Consider the following 18,961-nt stretch of genomic DNA (forward strand, 5'->3'; position numbering starts at 1 on the left):
GCAGGGCACTGCAGCGACGAGGGGGAAACCCGCGAATAAGCGGGTTGCGGCCGAGATTTTGTCGCGCCCCTTAAATTTTTTTGCAGGCCGGGGCCAGATGCGGAGTCTGATCGGGCAGGTTTTTCTGCCCCGACCCGCATTTTGGCGGTTATTTTGCGGGTCAGGGCGGGATGCAGGGTCTGCTAGAGTTGCTCTTAGCTAGCTAACACAATATGAAACCCCTAAATTAACCCTCCAAAACCCCTAACCCCCCTTCAAAAAAAACCCTCAGCTCCTGCCAGCTGCTGATGTATAGATGCCTTTTGGTCCTGGTTGGTGTTAGTCCCGCAGCGGCCACGTAGAGCCCCTTCTGTCCCGGTTCATATGCGAACCGGGACTAAAGGTTTTGGGCTTTAGTTCCGGTTCCAGAACCGAGGCTAAAGGGCCTCTGGAACGGGGATAAATGGGTCGTTTTCTACTAGTGTTTGTTTTCCAACCAAACACACCCTAAGAATATGAGCTGGTTGGAGAGTGAATTTTCTATCATACTACATGTGATATATTTTGCATGCATCCACAGTTTACTGTTGCTATGAGATTCATGCTATGTTTTTTCGGTTTTCGACAAAAAAATATATCTTCTTTTAAAGCATTACATAATGTTCCATTTTTTTCTTGCTTCCAAGTGTATGTCATCGTAGGTGCGCTCTTATTTGTTAGTGCACAACGAAATGTTGATACAATTTGAAACAAGACTAGGTAAATGCGTGCGTGTTGTAAAGGGGACCTACAAATTTATAATTCATATGGTTTGACATCATGCCTAACATAATTTTAACATCATGATGTACATGAGTCGAAGGTGTCATCATGATGTCCTCTTCCTCTTTTTTCTTCTTCCACTCACCCCCCTCCCTCTTTGTAAACTCAAACCACCACCGCCACACTGCAACCCCATATGCATGTATTGTCCCACGCCCTTGCTTTGAGCTCTACCGACACAAGCTAAATAGCTGATTTCTGCCGCACTCTAGAGCTGGATGATCTCCCCATGTTAATGTTGTGTGAGATCCTTGTGGACAATGTCGCTGTTGACACCATCACCGACCACGCACATACTCTGGCGTCCGCCACATTAGTCCATCGACCTACGCCCCCTCAGTCGCTGCCTCCAGCCCCCCTCAGTACGCCTCTCCCGCACTCCCTCGACTACCCGCTTTGTGTTCTTGTTTTGTCGCTGCCACATGTCATTTGAAGAGAGAGGACTGAGAGGAGATAGAGGATGGAGACTCACACAACTATGTAACATTTATCAGAAGCTAGTGCGCAACGGCCAAATCCTCTCAATCAATTTTGCTTTAGTCATATGTGCTAAAGCAAACCCTACCGACCTTATTCCCCTATAAAGGTTGAAAAGACAAATATGTTGTGTGACCTTGCTTTAAATTCAGTATTTCTTCAACATATAAATATGCTGAAGAAAAAACAAATTCAGTATTTCAAGAGCAACCCTATTGTTTAGCTTAATTTATATGTTGTGTGACCTTGCTTTAAATTACATCCAATCAACTCTAATTCAATTATTCTCAGAGCAGAAAACAAAAATAAAAAATGTATGGCATTTAGTCAATGAGAAAAAACCCTAACATTTCTTCATAATCTCCTAACCTTTTACTAAGATTGATTACCCACCAAAACTTTTAGCACGTATTTGCATGTTTTGTATGCTCTCAGGAATTGAAGTTGATCGATGTAATTCTTTATTATCAGCATATGTGTGTCGGTGTGTCCTAATCCTTTAGCTTCAGTTTCGACTAGCAAAGGTTGGTCAGAGTATGTGAGAGTTGTGTTGGCCGGACTTGAGGCGTTTTACATGCATGTTCGATGTTTTCTTCTCCAGGGCAGTGATTTGCTATGCAAAACTCAGTCCTCGACATCTTTTATTCTACATTGACGTCTTCTCAGCCACTATTTCTACAAACTCCTGGGGTTCAACAAATTTGTTCTACTAACAAATAAGCCCAGAGACGGCAACATGTTTTGCTCACAGCGCACCAACAATGGATGTAGGCGGAAGAAGGCTTTGACACCTGAAGAATTTGCATATATTTTTAAAATTTTGTGTGGGTGCATTCGTAAAGGCTTGTGCTACTTAACATATTAGTCTTTGGCCTCTTTTGCAAAATAAATCATGGATTTTCAATGGATTCCACACCTCCAATCCATATGTTGATTTAAATAAGAAAATTCCCTTAAAAACAGAAGTAACAAATTCTCAGGTTACCAGGAATTAGCAAAAATATTGTTTTCTCGAAATCGACTTTCGCCCGCTTTATAAATAAAGCCATCACCACATCCATACAACAAGTTCAAGTGCAACGAAATAAAATAATCTACTAGGACATCAGTACAAACATGACAAAAGAAAGCATAAGAGAAATAGGGAAAAAGACCACCAAGTGGCTACAAACTGAAGAAATTTGCTACTAGGATAGTCAGCGAGCGTTAATGTTCAACACATCCATTATAAGCCCCACACGCTCGCGGTCACGCTACCTAGACAGTGGGTGGTAGTATTGCAAAAATGCATTTTTTTTGAAGAATGAAGCAAAAAGACCCGTCTAAGGAAGACCCTCTCAATCACTATCTTATCACGCGTAGTCCACAACGTCAAGCTAACACCGCAACCACACGTCAGAATAGGTGCCTCGTCATACTTGTCTGGTTGGCTTTGGTTTGAAGGAACCCTGTCAGGTCCAGGGCCTGCTAGTCAGCCCCAAGAGCCCCAAAGGCCACAGACCAAACTCCAGAGAACTCTTGCCATCGTGCAAGAGAAAAAGATGTGGGTCTCTGTCTCCGGTACACCACAAAGAGAGGACACAACCCATTCCCCAGGCCGTGCCTCTTGAGCACCTTCGTCCCAGACGGTAGACGATCCCTCAACAATTGCCACACAAAAAAAATTAGTCTTCAAGGGCAAGGGCGCCTTCTATAGACGAGAGGTCTAGCCAATAGTTAGCCTACGACACAGAGCATGTTATGCCGAGCCGATGGAGAAAACACTCAAAGATGCAAGACACCAGGATAGGTTATCCGGATAATTCGCAAGCACGCCCGGAAGCGCAGCTGCAAATTAGCTCACTATAGTCTCAACCTGTCCAAATGACCGTTGGAACAAGATGTTCCAATAGCCATTATGGGCAACCGTAGAGACCAATATCATCAAATCCACGCAAATGGCAAACAAGTTTGGAAACCGGGTACATAACGAGATTTCACCAACTCATGGATCAAGCCAGAATAGAGTCCTTTCTTCATTGCCGATAGAGGAGGATAACCATAGTCGGATCTTCTACTTGATCCGCTAGATGGACTTTTAGAACTAGAATCCCTCCTCATGCAAACATGCAAGGAGTGGCACGCCCCGCAGATACTTAGTCTGAATAAGCTGTAACCATAAACCCCCGCCCCCCTCGAATGATTCGCCCGACCCAACGTAACATGAGGGCAAGTTCATGTTACCAAAAGTAAGGATGCATGTCCCTCCCTGGTCCTAGTCATACAAATGTTAGCCTATTTTACTGTATTTTTGTCAGCCTTTCGTTGCCCGCGAGCATAAACAAGATCGTTTTTTTAACACAGTACAGACGTAGACGCTCATACATATGTGCATATACTCATCCCTATCAACGCACACACACCTCGTCCCTATGAGCACCTTCGAGAGACTGAGCCGACATATTATCTTGAGATTTACGAAATCACTGTAGGTGCCTCATCGTCGACGGGAACGTTTCCTCTCACTGAAAGTGCATCGCCGAAAATCCTGAAATAAATCCAGAAATAATGCAAATACCAGGACTGGAACCCTAATGAGATGGAATACGACTGTCCCTCTAACCATCCAACCATAGATTGGCTCAGATCATTCTTTACCAAATGAGCTGTGAACCCCTTCCAGTACAAAACTGTTGTTTAAATTAAAAAAAAACAAGTTTATCCACGTAAGCTCAGGATAATTTTGGCCACATCGGCAACGATCCGCGCAGCCTCATAAATTGCCGGGGCAACCACGCTAGGGGCCGCACCAAACCGTCGATGTCATGATTGGCTCACCTTGTAAGGAGTGAAATTTATTTTAAACCTTGAATTGATAGAGCTCGTTGGAATCAAACCTCCACATCTAAATCCCTGAAATCTGTACCCTGACCTCTTTGATCCCGGTCAATATCAATCCTAGGCCGATCCTATACACCTTTGTCATACCGGAAAAAGGCAATCCCGACTGGGATTACTAGGTTCTCTCACCAACTCAGCGGCCCTACATGTCATATGCATCTTCTTCCCCGTTAATGTCACGTCGAGGTCCTCGAGTGATGCTCCCGTCGTTGTGAGACCTCTAGCCCCACATCTTCAACTTGCACACATTGTTTCGCCGCGTCGACGCGCGTGCCATCGTAATCTGTTCCCTCGCATCTCCCATCCATCTCACGCCTCACCGCCTGAGCTGGTGTCGGCGACGTCGTGTTCGAGTGCAACTCCATGGGCGCCCCTGCGCGGCAGCGCCAACATGGGCCCTGCGGATAAAGCTCGCAGCTCGCCAGGGGCCGGCGGACGGCGATGTGCTCGAGCGCGGCGTTGGCGGCATCGAGGCACCGTTAACGACCGCGGTGGGGCAGTTGAGGAGGAAGTGAATGAGACAAGTCTGTGCTGATTTGAGGAGACAGAGGGGACGAGGGTTTGAATAAACGATGGATATGATATGTAGCCCATGGATGTAAGTGAGAGTAGAGTGCAATCCCGGACGGGATGGATCATTTCCTGGTGTGCCAAACAGGCACGGTGTTGATATTGACCGGGATCAGAGAGGTCAAGGTACAAATTTCAGGGACTTAGACGTGGAGGTTTAATTCCGTCGAGCTCTATGAATTGAAGGTTTATAAAATAGGCTTCACTCCACCTTGCATCAACCTGCGCCCCTGTGCATACGCTCGCTAGCCAAGCTCGGAGCCACGGTAGCGCCGAGGGAAAGGGAGCTCCCCATCCCGTCCCCGTCCGACTCCGCCGCCTCTCCCTCGTGAGCCCCCTCCCGGTGGTTCTGAACTTCTGATGCCCTGTAGTGTTATGTTAACCCCAGAGATTTATTCCTGAACCCTACCTTCTCGGGTGATGAGCAATAAGGCTGGCCCCTTTGTGTATCTACCAATGTTTTAAATAGCGGGCTATTGCCAAATAGCGGCGGACCTCAAAATCAGCTATAGCGGGCTATAGCAGGCTATAGCGGGCTATTTGTACATGGGACCGTTTAGCGGCACCTTAGTAAAAAGGCTATATAGCGGGCTATAGCGGAGCTATAGCCGGCTATTTAAAACATTGGTATCTACGACTACGATTACTCCGTCTGTGCCGAATTAACTAGTGCGTCATGTTGGATCTCTCATCTAAGATCGTGCAGCTAAGTTGTTCCATTGTGATCTTCACTGTACCTGAAGATTACTTTTCTGTTCTTGATCACCCTGCACGATGGTACGATGACTCATCAAGTGAAGATTGAATTTCAGTTTCAGAGGAGGAGAGCACAGGAAGGAGCAGAGCCATGGGTAATTCCTGCGGTTCTGATTCAGGCCGTATGAGCATATTTGTTCGTGCAATTTATAGTTATGTTTCAAATCCAGATTGTTACTTTTATAAAGAGAATTCAGATAAAAACTGGAGTAGTTTATAACTTGTCTCATGTCGAATCAAACCTTCAAATAAACCTTCTCTCATCTCGTATCCTGAATTCCTGATTGTTTGGAATTGCAACTTACATTTAACAAGACCTGAACTTGTTCATAGCACACACTGTTTCTTTTCTCTGTTCTGCACTTTTGAGATGATGCTCTTGTGCAAATTTCAGTTCCTCCACTGCTGGGACATACCCACAATCCCACCTTCGTATGGAAGATTCATAACTTTAACCTACTGAGGAGAAGGGGTGTTATGTCGGTTTGCTCTGCCCCTTTTTACTGCTCCAGGTTTACCTGGTACGCATCATTGTCTTCGATGTACTCCCTCCATTTCTTTTTAGTCTGCATATAAAATTTGGTCAAAGTCAAACTTTGTCAACTTTGACTAAGTTTATAGAAAAAAATATCAAAATTCACAATATGAAATTAATATTATTAAATGCATCATGAAATTAATTTTCATACCTTATAGCTTTAGTATTGTAGATGTTGATATTTTTTCAACAAAGTTGATCAAACTTTATAAAGTTTGACTTTGACCAAATCTTATATACAGACTAAAAAGAAACAGAGAGAGTAATATTAAAGAGTGTGGTTTTCCGTAGCACGAGCTACATGGTATGGATGTAAATATCATGCATATGGAATCGACATCACACGTCAACTAGAGTAGTTGTATGTTACCCATCTACGAGTACAATATCATGTAGGCGAGCGTCTTAGTCAAAATAACGTTTGAGTGAATTCTAGAGAGAATTCCTTATTTGACACTACTTTAAAATGTGATTCCCTATTTGACCCTGAAAACCTTTTTCTCCCTTATTTATCACTTGTTTTAAATTTCGTTCCTTATTTGACATTGATGTCCATCCCATTACAAGCCGTCAGATTGTTTTTCAGTGGACCATAATACCCCTCCGTTAGTCTGTATGCAACACTGGAAAAAACCTAACCCAATAATCTCATCAAGTCCAGAGATCACCAGCCTCGGCGTCAAGACCGGCTCCGAGGGCGAGGTCTGACAACTCTGCTCCAGAGTCAACGACTTGTCATGGCCGAGCTGTACATGATCAGCAATATGCCAAGACGGGCATGTGTTACACAGAGAGAGGGATCTTGAACGTGTTAGCGAGTTGATGTTTTGGTTACGCAGGGCCGGCATGCAGTTTATGTGTGGCCGAAATACCAAATCATGCACCTTAAAAAGATACTCCGTTCAACATCTAAAATCTGCACGAGTGTCGTGTCAGTCAACAATTTCGCAGTAGCAGTACTATCGAACTTACCTTCCCAATTCACTTGGCAGTGCAATACAAAGAACATGTTTGAGGTTCTGCTCATATTTTATTTATTTTTAATTAAATTCTGAGGACTATGTTCATAAATTAAATTCGTTCTGTGACCAAATGCATGGGTCTCATTTGGCCATTTAACTTTGAACAAATATGTCACAGTACTATAGATTTAGTCTTGTACATAATTTTAGTCACATAATGCATTAGGGGCATTTGCGTCTTTCCATATCCCTATTTAACATTGCTAGTGTACAAAATGAACTAGAGTGTGAAAGAAGTAAACAAATTTAACCCGAATGTCAAAGAGGGAAGAAAAACTTTCTCAGAGCCAAATAAGGAATCACATTTTGAAGCAATGTCAAATAAGGAATTCTCTCTGAATTCTAGTACTCCCTGCCCGCAAAAATAAAATTAAAAAAATTATAGTAGTCCCTTCATTCCAAATTAGCTGTCGCTGATTTACTAACTTTCTAGTAAATCAGCGACAACTAATTTGAAATGGAGGAAGTAATTAGCAATCAAAATCCCATAAACAAAAAGTCAAATTCTGAAGCCTGATAGGGTGCAATATATATAACTGAAGAAATTATGTTTCGTCCTTACTAGAGCTATGGCTTCTAGACCGACTTGTTTCCGTTTTCCATATCCCATCCATTTACAGGTTCCTGGGGTGGCTCCACGTATTAAGAAAGCTGGTTCTTTTCGCTCGTATGTGTCCCTCTCTCTTGGGACGCGCAGAGATGGCATAAACATGGAGCCAGGTCACAAGCTTGTTGCAGTGTTTGAATTGTCAATATACATTGCAGATTGGATCAAAGTTGGGTTGTTTACCTGTCCTATGTGCACTCAGATGTCAGATGGATGCGATCCAGGTAACTGGTCACGGTTTCCTTGTCTATATGGATGAGATCGAGCGACCAGCTCCGGATTATTGCGTCTGTCTGCGCCTTGTACATGTAAAGTAGAGTCTACTATATTGTCCTTATACACATGTTTGTATACGTATGTAATTATAGTAATTGTGATCATCTATATATTGAGATGTGAGGCTGGATGTCAATCACCCACGCAAAACCCTAACTCTGTGTTTCAACTTGGTATCAGCCAGGTCAGGCCGCCGCCGCAAGTCCCTCGTGCCGCTGCCCGATCCTCTCTTCCGCATTGCCGCCACGTCTTGCTAATTCACGTACGCGCATACGCAGGAATCCATTCAGCTGCTTGCCAGCTAGCTAGCTAGCTTTGCCTGTATGCTGCCGCCGCTTCCGGTCGCTGCTGCTGCGCGTGCCATCTTCCGTGCCGCCGCCGCATCTTGCTCCGCTGCCGCTGCGCGCCGCTCCATCCGCGCCGCCGCTGCGATGTCATCATCCGCTATGTCCGTCGGTCAAACTGCCGGCGCCCTCGTCTCTTCCCTCGTCGCCATGATCCCTGCCGCGCTTGCCGTCCCGACGATCTCCGTCCGTCTCGGTCGCCACAACTTCATGCTCTGGGGGGGCATCACCAGCACCGTTCTTGCCGGTGCCAACCTCCACGGACACCTCGATGGCACCAAGGCGGCACCGGTCGAAACACTCGTTGTCGGCACCGGCGACGCTGCCACTACCGTCACCAACCCGGAGTACCACCAATGGTGGGTTCAAGATCAGCGCGTCAAGAGGCCTCTTCTCACCTCCATGGATGAGGATATTGCATGCCAACTCATTGGTTGCGAGTCGGCGCATGCAGTGACAGCCGTCGCCGCCATGTTCGGCGCCCAGAGCCGCGCTGTCGGTGTCAAAATCGGCGGATCTCGGATAGGGGGTCCCGAACTGTGCGTTTAGGATCGATGGTAATAGGAGGCAGGGGACATGATGTTTACCCAGGTTCGGGCCTTTTGATGGAGGTAATACCCTACGTCCTGCTTGATTGATATTGATGATATGAGTATTACAAGAGTTGATCTACCACGAGATTATAGAGGCTAAACCCTAGAAGTTAGTCTATGGTATGATTGTTGTATGTATTCTATCGACTAGTCTGGCCTCGGTTTATATAATGCACTGGAGGCCTAGGATAACAAGAGTCCTAGCCGAATACGCCGGTGGGGAGGAGTCCTTGTCTTGATCACCAAGTCTTCTGGAATCTTCCATGTATGCGGCAACTGTCCGAACTGGCCCATGAGTATACGACCATGGGGGTCCTCGGCCCAATCTAACAGATCGGGAGATGACGTGGTGAGTACCCCCTAGTCCAGGACACCGTCAGTAGCCCCCTGATCCGGTCTTCAAGTCAGGGACGCTCCTCAATTCTTCCGAACTATTCTTCATCTTCGGTTGTCGGTCTTGAAAACTGGTTCAACAAATCTTTTCATCTTCGATCTTGAGGATTGCCGAAATACATTCGACGGGTTTACACGTCGGGTATCCGAGGAGCCCCTTTAAGTTTCCGGCATTTATCAATGCCTTGTTATTTTTATGCCACACCTCGGGTTTGAAGTTGTTTCCGGGAGGTAGTGTCCTCTTGCGTCCGAGCTCCAAAGCCGGACTGCATTCGAGGTATCTTTTGCAGCCGAGCACCAACGCCGGATCGCTTTCCGAGCTCCAACACCGGAATGTATCCGAGCTCCAACGCCGGACTGTATCCGGGCTCCAACGCCGGAATATATCCGAGGTGTCATATCACCTTGGTTCAAAAAAGTTGAAGGAGTCTAGCCGAGCTTAATGCTGGAAATGCCCTCTATGGAGCCAGCCACTAGCGCCCGAGCTTTATGTCGGACTGCTTCCGAGGTGGTGCACCACCCCGACTGTGGGCCAATTTTTTGTCAATATTTTTGATTGGTGCAATTTATTCTCTGCCGAGATATATAGCCAGTAGCCCTCAAGGTGGTATCGGTTTAAAACCCGAGATGCACTTGAAGGATGACGTAAGACCGCTGATCCCAGTAGCCGCTGAGACTCAGGTTGATTTGCAAAATCGGCCTGAGGATCAAGTCCTAGCTCGGCAGAATACTTCGGGACACAAAAAGCGGCGTGCTCAGTTCTCGAGACTCAGGTTGGGTGCGGCCGACCAACCTGAGGATCAAAATCTCCTCGGCAACTGTATTGCACTTAAAATTTTCTGCATTGAACATGCAATGCAGTAGCCCCCGAGACATTGGTCGGGTGGCAACACCAGATCAGGGGATCGATGTGCCCCTTTAATATGTTTAAATAATAAGCCCGAAGCCCAGTAGCCCCCGAGCCTTAATACGGGCACGGATGGCCGAATTAAGGATCGATATCCATAGTAAAATCACAAATTATGTGTAATGACTCTATGTATCCAAGTACTTTACATCATTAATGCTCAGATCCGCATTGTACAAAACTTTTTTGACTGACCATCGACTTCCACCTCCTCAGCTAGTAGCCAAGGAGTGTTTGTCCTACTTTATAAAGCCTTTATGAGGGCAAAGATTTACGACAAACAAGGCAATCTGGCCATACGGTTTTATAAACAAAGGTACGCAGAGAGATATGTTATATTACTATTTAACATAAGAAATGTCTTCCAAAGAAAATAGTCCCGTTATCGGTTCCTTTCTTTGGGTTGTCATGCTAAGCATGATCATGAAACCTCAGCTCTAATGTAAGAGCAAATATTGAGGATTTTAGTTTGGGAGGCCAGTTACTAGCCCCCGTTAGTGTTCGGCGACAGTCGAAGTCAAGCCGTAAACACTTCGGCCAATGTTATGAATGGCCCGTCATTTAATACAGTCATCGGATCACTGACCAGTTTACGTTTATTGCGACAGTCAGTTTTCGGCTTTCTCCACTGAGGTGCTTAACCAAGTGAGCTGGAAGCACAATCGCAGTGGTTCTCCATTTGCACACCTAGCCAAACAGAGCGGAACGTAGGAGGCAGGAGCCGGGCAACCCAATTATTGACCGAAGACACAATTCGACACCGATGCATATATAGCAATATCCGAGAATGTTTTTGCCGAATCTCTAAAGGTGTCCGGCGTTGCACTGCGAGACTTGTGCTGAAAACACACAAATAGTTTAAAAGTGCCAAAAGCTTGAAAAACCAAAAAACGTGAGTAAAAACATGACGTCCGAACAAGATCAAGTGTTCAGTGCCAATCCGAAAATTGGAAGAGAAAGAAATTTTTTTGCTTCTGTCGTGTTTTGACAACGACCAAGAAGAAAACACATTTACAGCTCATATATAAATTTTAAGAGCCCCCAAGTGACTTGGGTAAGAATTTTATGTATAATGATTATATGTACCGAAGTACTTATATCATATTTGTGTTCACCCGAACTTTAAACGCGTCTTAACCGAGCGTCGTCTTCTCCCTCTTCGGCCAAGGGTCAAAAAGTGTCATGTACTCCGCCCGTCGAGAGTATCGACGGTGTTTCCGATGACCAGGCAATCAGGTCATAAAGCTGTAACAGACAAAGCGCGCTCAGAGAACTTATGCTATATTATTAACAAAGTGTAAGAAGCATCTTCGAAAAAAATAGTACCCCCCACGGATACCTTTCTTCGGTGCTCATTATTACTATGAGACTTGTGCAATAGATTTTTTGTACTCATGAGTTCCGTTGTGTGCCGACCATGATTGAAAACAATAAGAGCGCTAGCTTTCGGCTTCACCCAGTCTGAGGTCAGAGCTCGGAGGACCCGGTCGTGACAATCGCAGAGTTGCTCCCTTTACTCCCTAGCCGAACAATCGGGAACGTAGGGGTAAGCACAGGAGCCAGGCAACCCAGCTTGCAAATTGCTTAAGTCAATATGGTGCATATTGTGGCGTAATACACGAACAAGGAACGAAGCCATACAAGTATAATCATATGCAAAAGGAAAAAAAGCTTTATAAAGGAAGCCCCCAAGTAAACGGGGTATTTGAATATGTGTGTCACAAACAAAGTTTTTACAAGGAGATTCTTTACAAGCAACTTTTTTTTCAAAAAGGTATAATGCTTGGTCGAACCGAACACAAGTTAAGAATTTAAAACTTTGAGCATGAAGGCAACTTAGCTGGTTAATGTGTTCGGTATTGATGGTGCGGCCCGAGCTTGATGCGGGACAAGGTTCCATCCCCCAAGCCGGTCCCAAGGTGGCGGAGCAAAGAGTTCGACATTCCGAAGTGGTGACATAGCACGGTCAATGCAGGCCGGCAGAGTGATGCCGAAGTCCCCGGCATGGGGTAATGAAGTGCTGACAAAGCCCCCCATCCAGCCGAGGTGACGTGTTATGTCAGTACGCCGAGTTGACGATACTGCCCAACCCGGATCATTTTCCTGTGCACAAAAAATAGTGCAAACCGGAGATATTAATAATAATGATAATAAAAAAATGTTGCATAATAAATAATTTATGCAAAGTGAGTAATAAAAGAAATATGGCCTGGCGCCGAAGTCAATGTCGATGCAGGGCGTCGGCTTGACGCGGTAAAGGTGTGGCAAAGCCTGAATTCACAGGTCGGTCCATGTTCCGGGTGCGGCGTTCGCCGGACTTTGTATGGAAACTGACCGAACCACCACGCGACCTCGTTAGCACGAACATCATTCGATAGACCTGTGTATAGATGATGGAACAAACCAGAGAAATAATTTCTTGGGAAAAATAAACCCAACAAGCAAAAATTGTTAGGATTAATAGCACCTGGTTTATTTGTTGTAGCATTCCGAAGAAAAGCGACTCCCAAAATCGGGAATCGATCCGCACACCCATTGCCTGATGGGCGATAAAGCGATGGCCTGGTGATGCTGGCAGAGGTTGGCTTGCCGAGGCGAAGCCCTCAGTCCAGCTAACGTGACGAAGCTGGTCGGCTGGTGACGCCGAAGTCATCGAAGTATGTTGATGAAGAGATGATGAAGCCCCCGGTCTAGCCGATGTGTTGGAGCGGCTCGCCGAAGAGATGTCGGAGTCTACCTGTCAGCCGATGTGTCGAAACAGGTCGGCGTGATGGACAACAGCTTGAAGAAGCAACAGTGTGGCCCTGCCGATGCAGGTCGTGACGTGGTCGATGCCGGCTTGATGAAGTGACCATGCGGCGGTGCCGGTATGCCCGCTCTGTGTAATCCGTGGGGCGGCGATGTTGGTGATGATTTATCCTTCGCGATGCCGGAGGCTTGCCGAGATGATGATCCGAAGAAGTTGAGCTCGGCTCAACAAAGTGACGATGTGTCTAGCACAGGTCGGCAGCCTTGGAGCAATATAGCCGGACTGGTTTGACACCAGCATGATGATGAAGATAATCTCAGGGGAGGCTTAAAAATTTACGGCCACGTGTTTAAAAACAACGCACAATACCCTAGAAGAGAATTCCTCTAAAAAGGTTGTCCAATATCACGTTCATAAAGAAACATGAATTTGAGTTGGATCCGTATTCGCGCAGAAAACGGATCCGAAAATTGGTCCACTCATCGGAAGGTTCCCGGAGTTTGAGCCATCGCATCGAGCGGAAATTTGGAGGGGTGGTAGATATGGGAATTCCGCAGTAGATGGACGGCTGGATCTTCCAAAGGACCTTCGAGCTGGGCTCTGGAGACCACGCCCTAAACTCGTCCAGATTCCCACCCAGATTTGATAGTGCTCCGGTATATCGTAGATTGTCGGAAATTCCTCCATCGGAACTCGGGGAAATTTTGCATAGCTGTTGTAGATGTAATTCCACACTATTCCACCGAAGCAATCGTCAAACCAACGCTCGAGGAGGTGGTGACGACGAATACAAGTTCGCTGTCCATAAAAATAGCATGGCCGCCCGAGGGCAATGTTGACGTTGAGCCCTCGAGCTCCATGGATGATTCCTCCCTGATCTTGATAGAGATCGGAGTTGATGTTTGATGAAGGCCCTCATCCGAGCATGGTGATCCGAACACGGGGCGCAGTTCTTGGTCTAACCAAGGTGACCAGTCGAGCTGGTGACGAAGATGCCGAAGTCGCAGTTGATCTTTTTGTCGATCACACAGCGCAACTCTCAGTGAGAGCACCAATGTCGGTGTCAAAACCGACGGATCTCGGGTAGGGGGTCCCGAACTGTGCGTCTAGGATCAATGGTAACAGGAGGCAGGGGACACGATGTTTACCCAGGTTCGGGCCCTCTTGATGGAGGTAATACCCTACATCCTGCTTGATTGATATTGATGATATGGGTATTACAAGAGTTGATCTACCACGAGATTGTAGAGGCTAAACCCTAGAAGCTAGCCTATGGTATGATTTTTGTATGTATTCTATCGACTAGCCTGGCCTCGGTTTATATAATGCACCAGAGGCCTAGGATAACAAGAGTCCTAGCCGAATATGCCGGTGGGGAGGAGTCCTTGTCTTGATCACCAAGTCTTGTGGAATCTTCCATGTATGCAGCGACTGTCCGAACTGGCCCATGAGTATACGGCCATGGGGGTCCTCGGCCCAATCTAACAGATCGGGATATGACGTGGTGAGTACCCCCTAGTCCAGGACACCGTCACGTGCCAATGTCCGCCACATCCGGCGGCAACTTCAGTCGCTGAGGAAGGACGATCTGTCCGCCGCGGAAGACATGCACAAGATGAAGGCCCTGGCCGACACTATGGCCGCCGCCGGCTCTCCAATCCGCGATGATGAGCTTATCAATCACATCCTCACCAGCCTTGGCTCTGGCTACAACTCCATCGCCGCCTCCTTGGGCGTGAGTAACGCACCCATGCCCTACTCCAGTTTTTACTCATTGGTTCTGTCCTTCGAGGCGCTGCAGGCACAACAGAGTGCGATGGAGGGGTGGTCTCCCTCCGCGAACGCCGTAACCTGTTCGGGTTCGTACGGCGCGGGCGGACGCGCGCCCTACTCCGACCCCTATCCCTCCCAAGGAGGGGGGCGCCCGGCTGATGGACATGGCCAGCTAGGGCAGAGCCGCCAGGGTGGTAATGGCGGCAACACCGGCGGCCGTGACCACAACGCTGGTTATGCCGGCAATGGCCAACAAGGTGGAGGGGTCAACGCCGGCAACAACAGCGGAGGAGGTGGGCGTCGCAACCGCTGGCGTCCCCGGTGCCAAATTTGCAAGAACTGGGGCCATGAAGCGGACGACTGCCACAAGCACTATGATCAAGATCACAACTCACGCTCAGCCAACTCGGCCTCCACCAACACCGTCGACTTTCCTTGGGTGCTGGATACAGGGGCTACGGATCGCTTGACTAATGATCTTGAGCGCCTCCAGGTTCACGAGCGCTATGACGGCAAGGATTAGGTTCAGGTGGCCAATGGTGCAGGTTTGTCTATTTCACACATTGGTCATTCGCATTTACCCGGTTCATCTCTTAAACTGCGTAACATCCTTCATGTTCCACACATCAGCCAGCATCTTCTCTCTGTTTATCGTCTTCTTTGTGATAATGACGTGTTTGTTGAATTTCACCGTCGTTTTTTCCTTGTTAAGGACAAAGAAATGCTACGTCTTGAGCTTGCGTTGGATTTCCCCGAAGAGGAAAGGATGATGCAACAGAGTAGCGTAAGTATTTCCCTCAGTTTTTGAGAACCAAGGTATCAATCCAGTAGGAGGCCACGCTCAAGTCCCTCGTACCTGCACAAAACGATAGCTACTCGCAACCAACGCGATTAGGGGTTTTCAATCCCTTCACGGTCACTTACGAGAGTGAGATCTGATAGATATAATATTTTTGGTCTTTTTGATATAAAGATGCAAAGTGAAAAGTAAAAGCAAAGTAAAAACAAAGCAAGATTAAAGTGATGGAGATTGATATGATGAGAATAGACCCGGGGGCCATAGGTTTCACTAGTGGCTTCTCTCAAGAGCATAAGTATTCTACGGTGGGTGAACAAATTACTGTTGAGCAATTGACAGAAGGCATAGTTATGAGAATATCTAGGCATGATCATGTATATAGGCATCACGTTCGTGACAAGTAGATCGAAACGATTCTGCATCTACTACTATTACTCCACTCATCGACCGCTATCCAGCATGCATCTAGAGTATTAAGTTAAAAACAGAGTAACGCTTTAAGCAAGATGACATGATGTAGAGAGATAAATTCATGCAATATGAAATAAACCCCATCTTGTTATCCTCGATGGCAACGATGCAATACGTGCCTTGCTGCCCCTTCTGTCACTGGAAAGGACACCGCAAGATCGAACCCAAAGCTAAGCACTTCTCCCATGGCAAGAACTACCAATCTAGTTGGCCAAACCAAACGGATAATTCGAAGAGACTTGCAAAGATAACCAATCATACATAAAAGAATTCAGAGAAGATTCAAATATTATTCATAGATAGACTTGATCATAAACCCACAATTCACCGGTCTCAACAAACACACCGCAAAAAGAAGATTACATCGAATAGATCTCCACAAGAGAGGGGGAGAACTTTGTATTGAGATTCAAAGAGAGAGAAGAAGCCATCTAGCTACTAACTATGGACCCGAAGGTCTGAGGTAAACTACTCACACTTCATCGGAGAGGCTATGATGATGTAGAAGCCCTCCGTGATGATGGCCCTCTTCCGGCAGAGCTCCGGAACAGGCCCCAAGATGGGATCTCGTGGATACAGAAAGTTGCGGTGGTGGAATTAGGTTTTTAGCTCCTGTTCTGATCGTTTGGGGGATAGTAGGTATATATAGGAGGAAGGAGTACGTCGGTGGAGCTCCAAGGGGCCCACGAGGCAGGGGGGCACGCCCTAGGGGGGGCACCCCCACCCTCGTGACCGCCTCTTTTGTTCCTTGGAGTAGGGTCCAAGTCTCCTGGATCACGTTCGGTGAGAAAATCACGTTCCCGAAGGTTTTATTCCGTTTGGACTCCGTTTGATATTCCGTTTCTTCGAAACACTGAAATAGGCAAAAAACAGCAATTCTGGGCTGGGCCTCCGGTTAATACGTTAGTCCCAAAAGTAATATAAAAGTGGAAACTAAAGTCCAATATAGTCCAAAACAGTAGATAATATAGCGTGGAGCAATCAAAAATTATAGATACGTTGGAGACGTATCAGGCATCCCCAGGCTTAATTCCTGCTCGTCCTCGAGTAGGTAAATGATAAAAAGAGAATTTTTGATGTGGAGTGCTACTTGGCATAATTTCAATGTAAATCTTCTTAATTGTGATATGAATATTCAGACTTAGAAAGATTCAAGACAAAAGTTTATATTGACATAAAAATAATAATACTTCAAGCATACTAACAAAGCAATTATGTCTTCTCAAAATAACATGGCTAAAGAAAGTTATCCCTACAAAATCATATAGTCTGGCTATGCTCTATCTTCACCACACAAAATATTTAAATCATGCACAACCCCGATGACAAGCCAAGCAATTGTTTCATACTCTAACTTTTTCAAAACTTTTTCAATCTTCACGCAATACATGAGCGTGAGCCATGGACATAGCACTATAGGTGGAATAGAATGGTGGTTGTGGAGAAGACAAAAAGGGAGAAGATAGTCTCACATCAACTGGGCGTATCAACGGGCTATGGAGATGCCCATCAATAGATATCACTGTGAGTGAGTAGGGATTGCCATGCAACGGACGCACTAGAGCTATAAGTATATGAAAGCTCAAAAAGAAACTAAGTGGGTGTGCATCCAACTTGCTTGCTCATGAAGACCTAGGGCAATTTGAGGAAGCCCATCATTGGAATATACAAGCCAAGTTCTATAATGAAAGATTCCCACTAGTATATGAAAGTGATAACATGAGAGACTCTCTACTATGAAGATCATGGTGCTACTTTGAAGCACAAGTGTGGTAAAAGGATAGTAACATTGTCCCTTCTCTCTTTTTCTCTCATTTTTTTATTTTTTTTATTTGGGCATTTTCTCTTTTTTTATGGCCTCTTTTTTTATTTGGGATTCTTTGGCCTCTTTTATTTATTTTTCGTCCGGAGTCTCATCCCGACTTGTGGGGGAATCATAGTCTCCATCATTCTTTCCTCACTGGGACAATGCTCTAATAATGATGATCATCACACTTTTATTTTTCTTACAACTCAACAATTACAACTCGATACTTAGAACAAAATATGACTCTATATGAATGCCTCTGGCAGTGTACCGGGATATGCAATGAATCAATAGTGACATGTATGAAAGAATTATGAACGGTGGCTTTGCCACAAATACGATGTCAACTACATGATCATGCTAGCAATATGACAATGATGGTGTGTCATAATAAATGGAATGGTGGAAAGTTGCATGGAAATATATCTCGGAATGGCTATGGAAATGCCATAATAGGTAGGTATGGTGGCTGTTTTGAGGAAGGTATATGGTGGGTGTATGATACCGGCGAAAGGTGCGCGGTATTAGAGAGGCTAGCAAAGGTAGAAGGGTGAGAGTGCGTATAATCCATGGACTCAACATTAGTCATAAAGAACCCATATACTTATTGCAAAAATCTAGAAGTTATCAAAGCAAAATATTACACGCATGCTCCTAGGGGGATAGATTGGTAGGAAAAGACCATCGCTCTTCCCCGACCGCCACTCATAAAGAAGACAATCAATAAATAAATCATGCTCCGACTTCATCACATAACGGTTCACCATACGTGCATGCTACGGGAATCACAAGCTTCAACACAAGTATTCTTTAAATTCACAACTACTCAACTAGCATGACTTTAATATTATCACCTCCATATCTCAAAACAATTATCATGCTTCAATCTTTTCTTAGTATTCAACACACTCAAAAGAAAGTTTCACAAATCTTGAATACCAAGCATATTATTATTAAGCAAATTACCATGCTATTAAGAAACTCTCAAAATAATTTAAGTGAAGCATGAGAGATCAATAGTTTATTTAAAACAAATCCACCACCGTGCTCTAAAAGATCTAAGTGAAGCATATAGAGCAAAATTACATAGCTCAAAAGATATAAGTGAAGCGCATAGAGCAAAACTACTTAGCTCAAAAGATATAAGTGAAGCACATAGAGTATTCTATCAAATTTTAATTCATGTATGGCTCTCTCA

General features: G+C 45.5%; 1 protein-coding gene across 1 annotated transcript in view; it reads left to right on the forward strand.

The window, feature by feature from the left end:
• The first annotated feature begins 5,575 nt into the window (after window positions 1-5,575).
• The window catches only part of LOC147972450 (uncharacterized), a 73,231-nt gene continuing 59,845 nt past the window's right edge, over window positions 5,576-18,961 (forward strand). Inside the window, exons 1-3 of the mRNA XM_087523068.1 lie at window positions 5,576-5,606; window positions 5,879-6,009; window positions 7,665-7,802. Coding sequence (XP_087379194.1) covers window positions 5,576-5,606; window positions 5,879-6,009; window positions 7,665-7,802 — 300 coding nt within the window. The remainder of the gene's footprint in view (window positions 5,607-5,878; window positions 6,010-7,664; window positions 7,803-18,961) is intronic.

Source organism: Triticum urartu, chromosome 5A, assembly GCF_056163025.1.
Source record: "Triticum urartu cultivar PI428250 chromosome 5A, HENAU_Tu73, whole genome shotgun sequence".
NCBI lineage: Eukaryota > Viridiplantae > Streptophyta > Magnoliopsida > Poales > Poaceae > Triticum > Triticum urartu.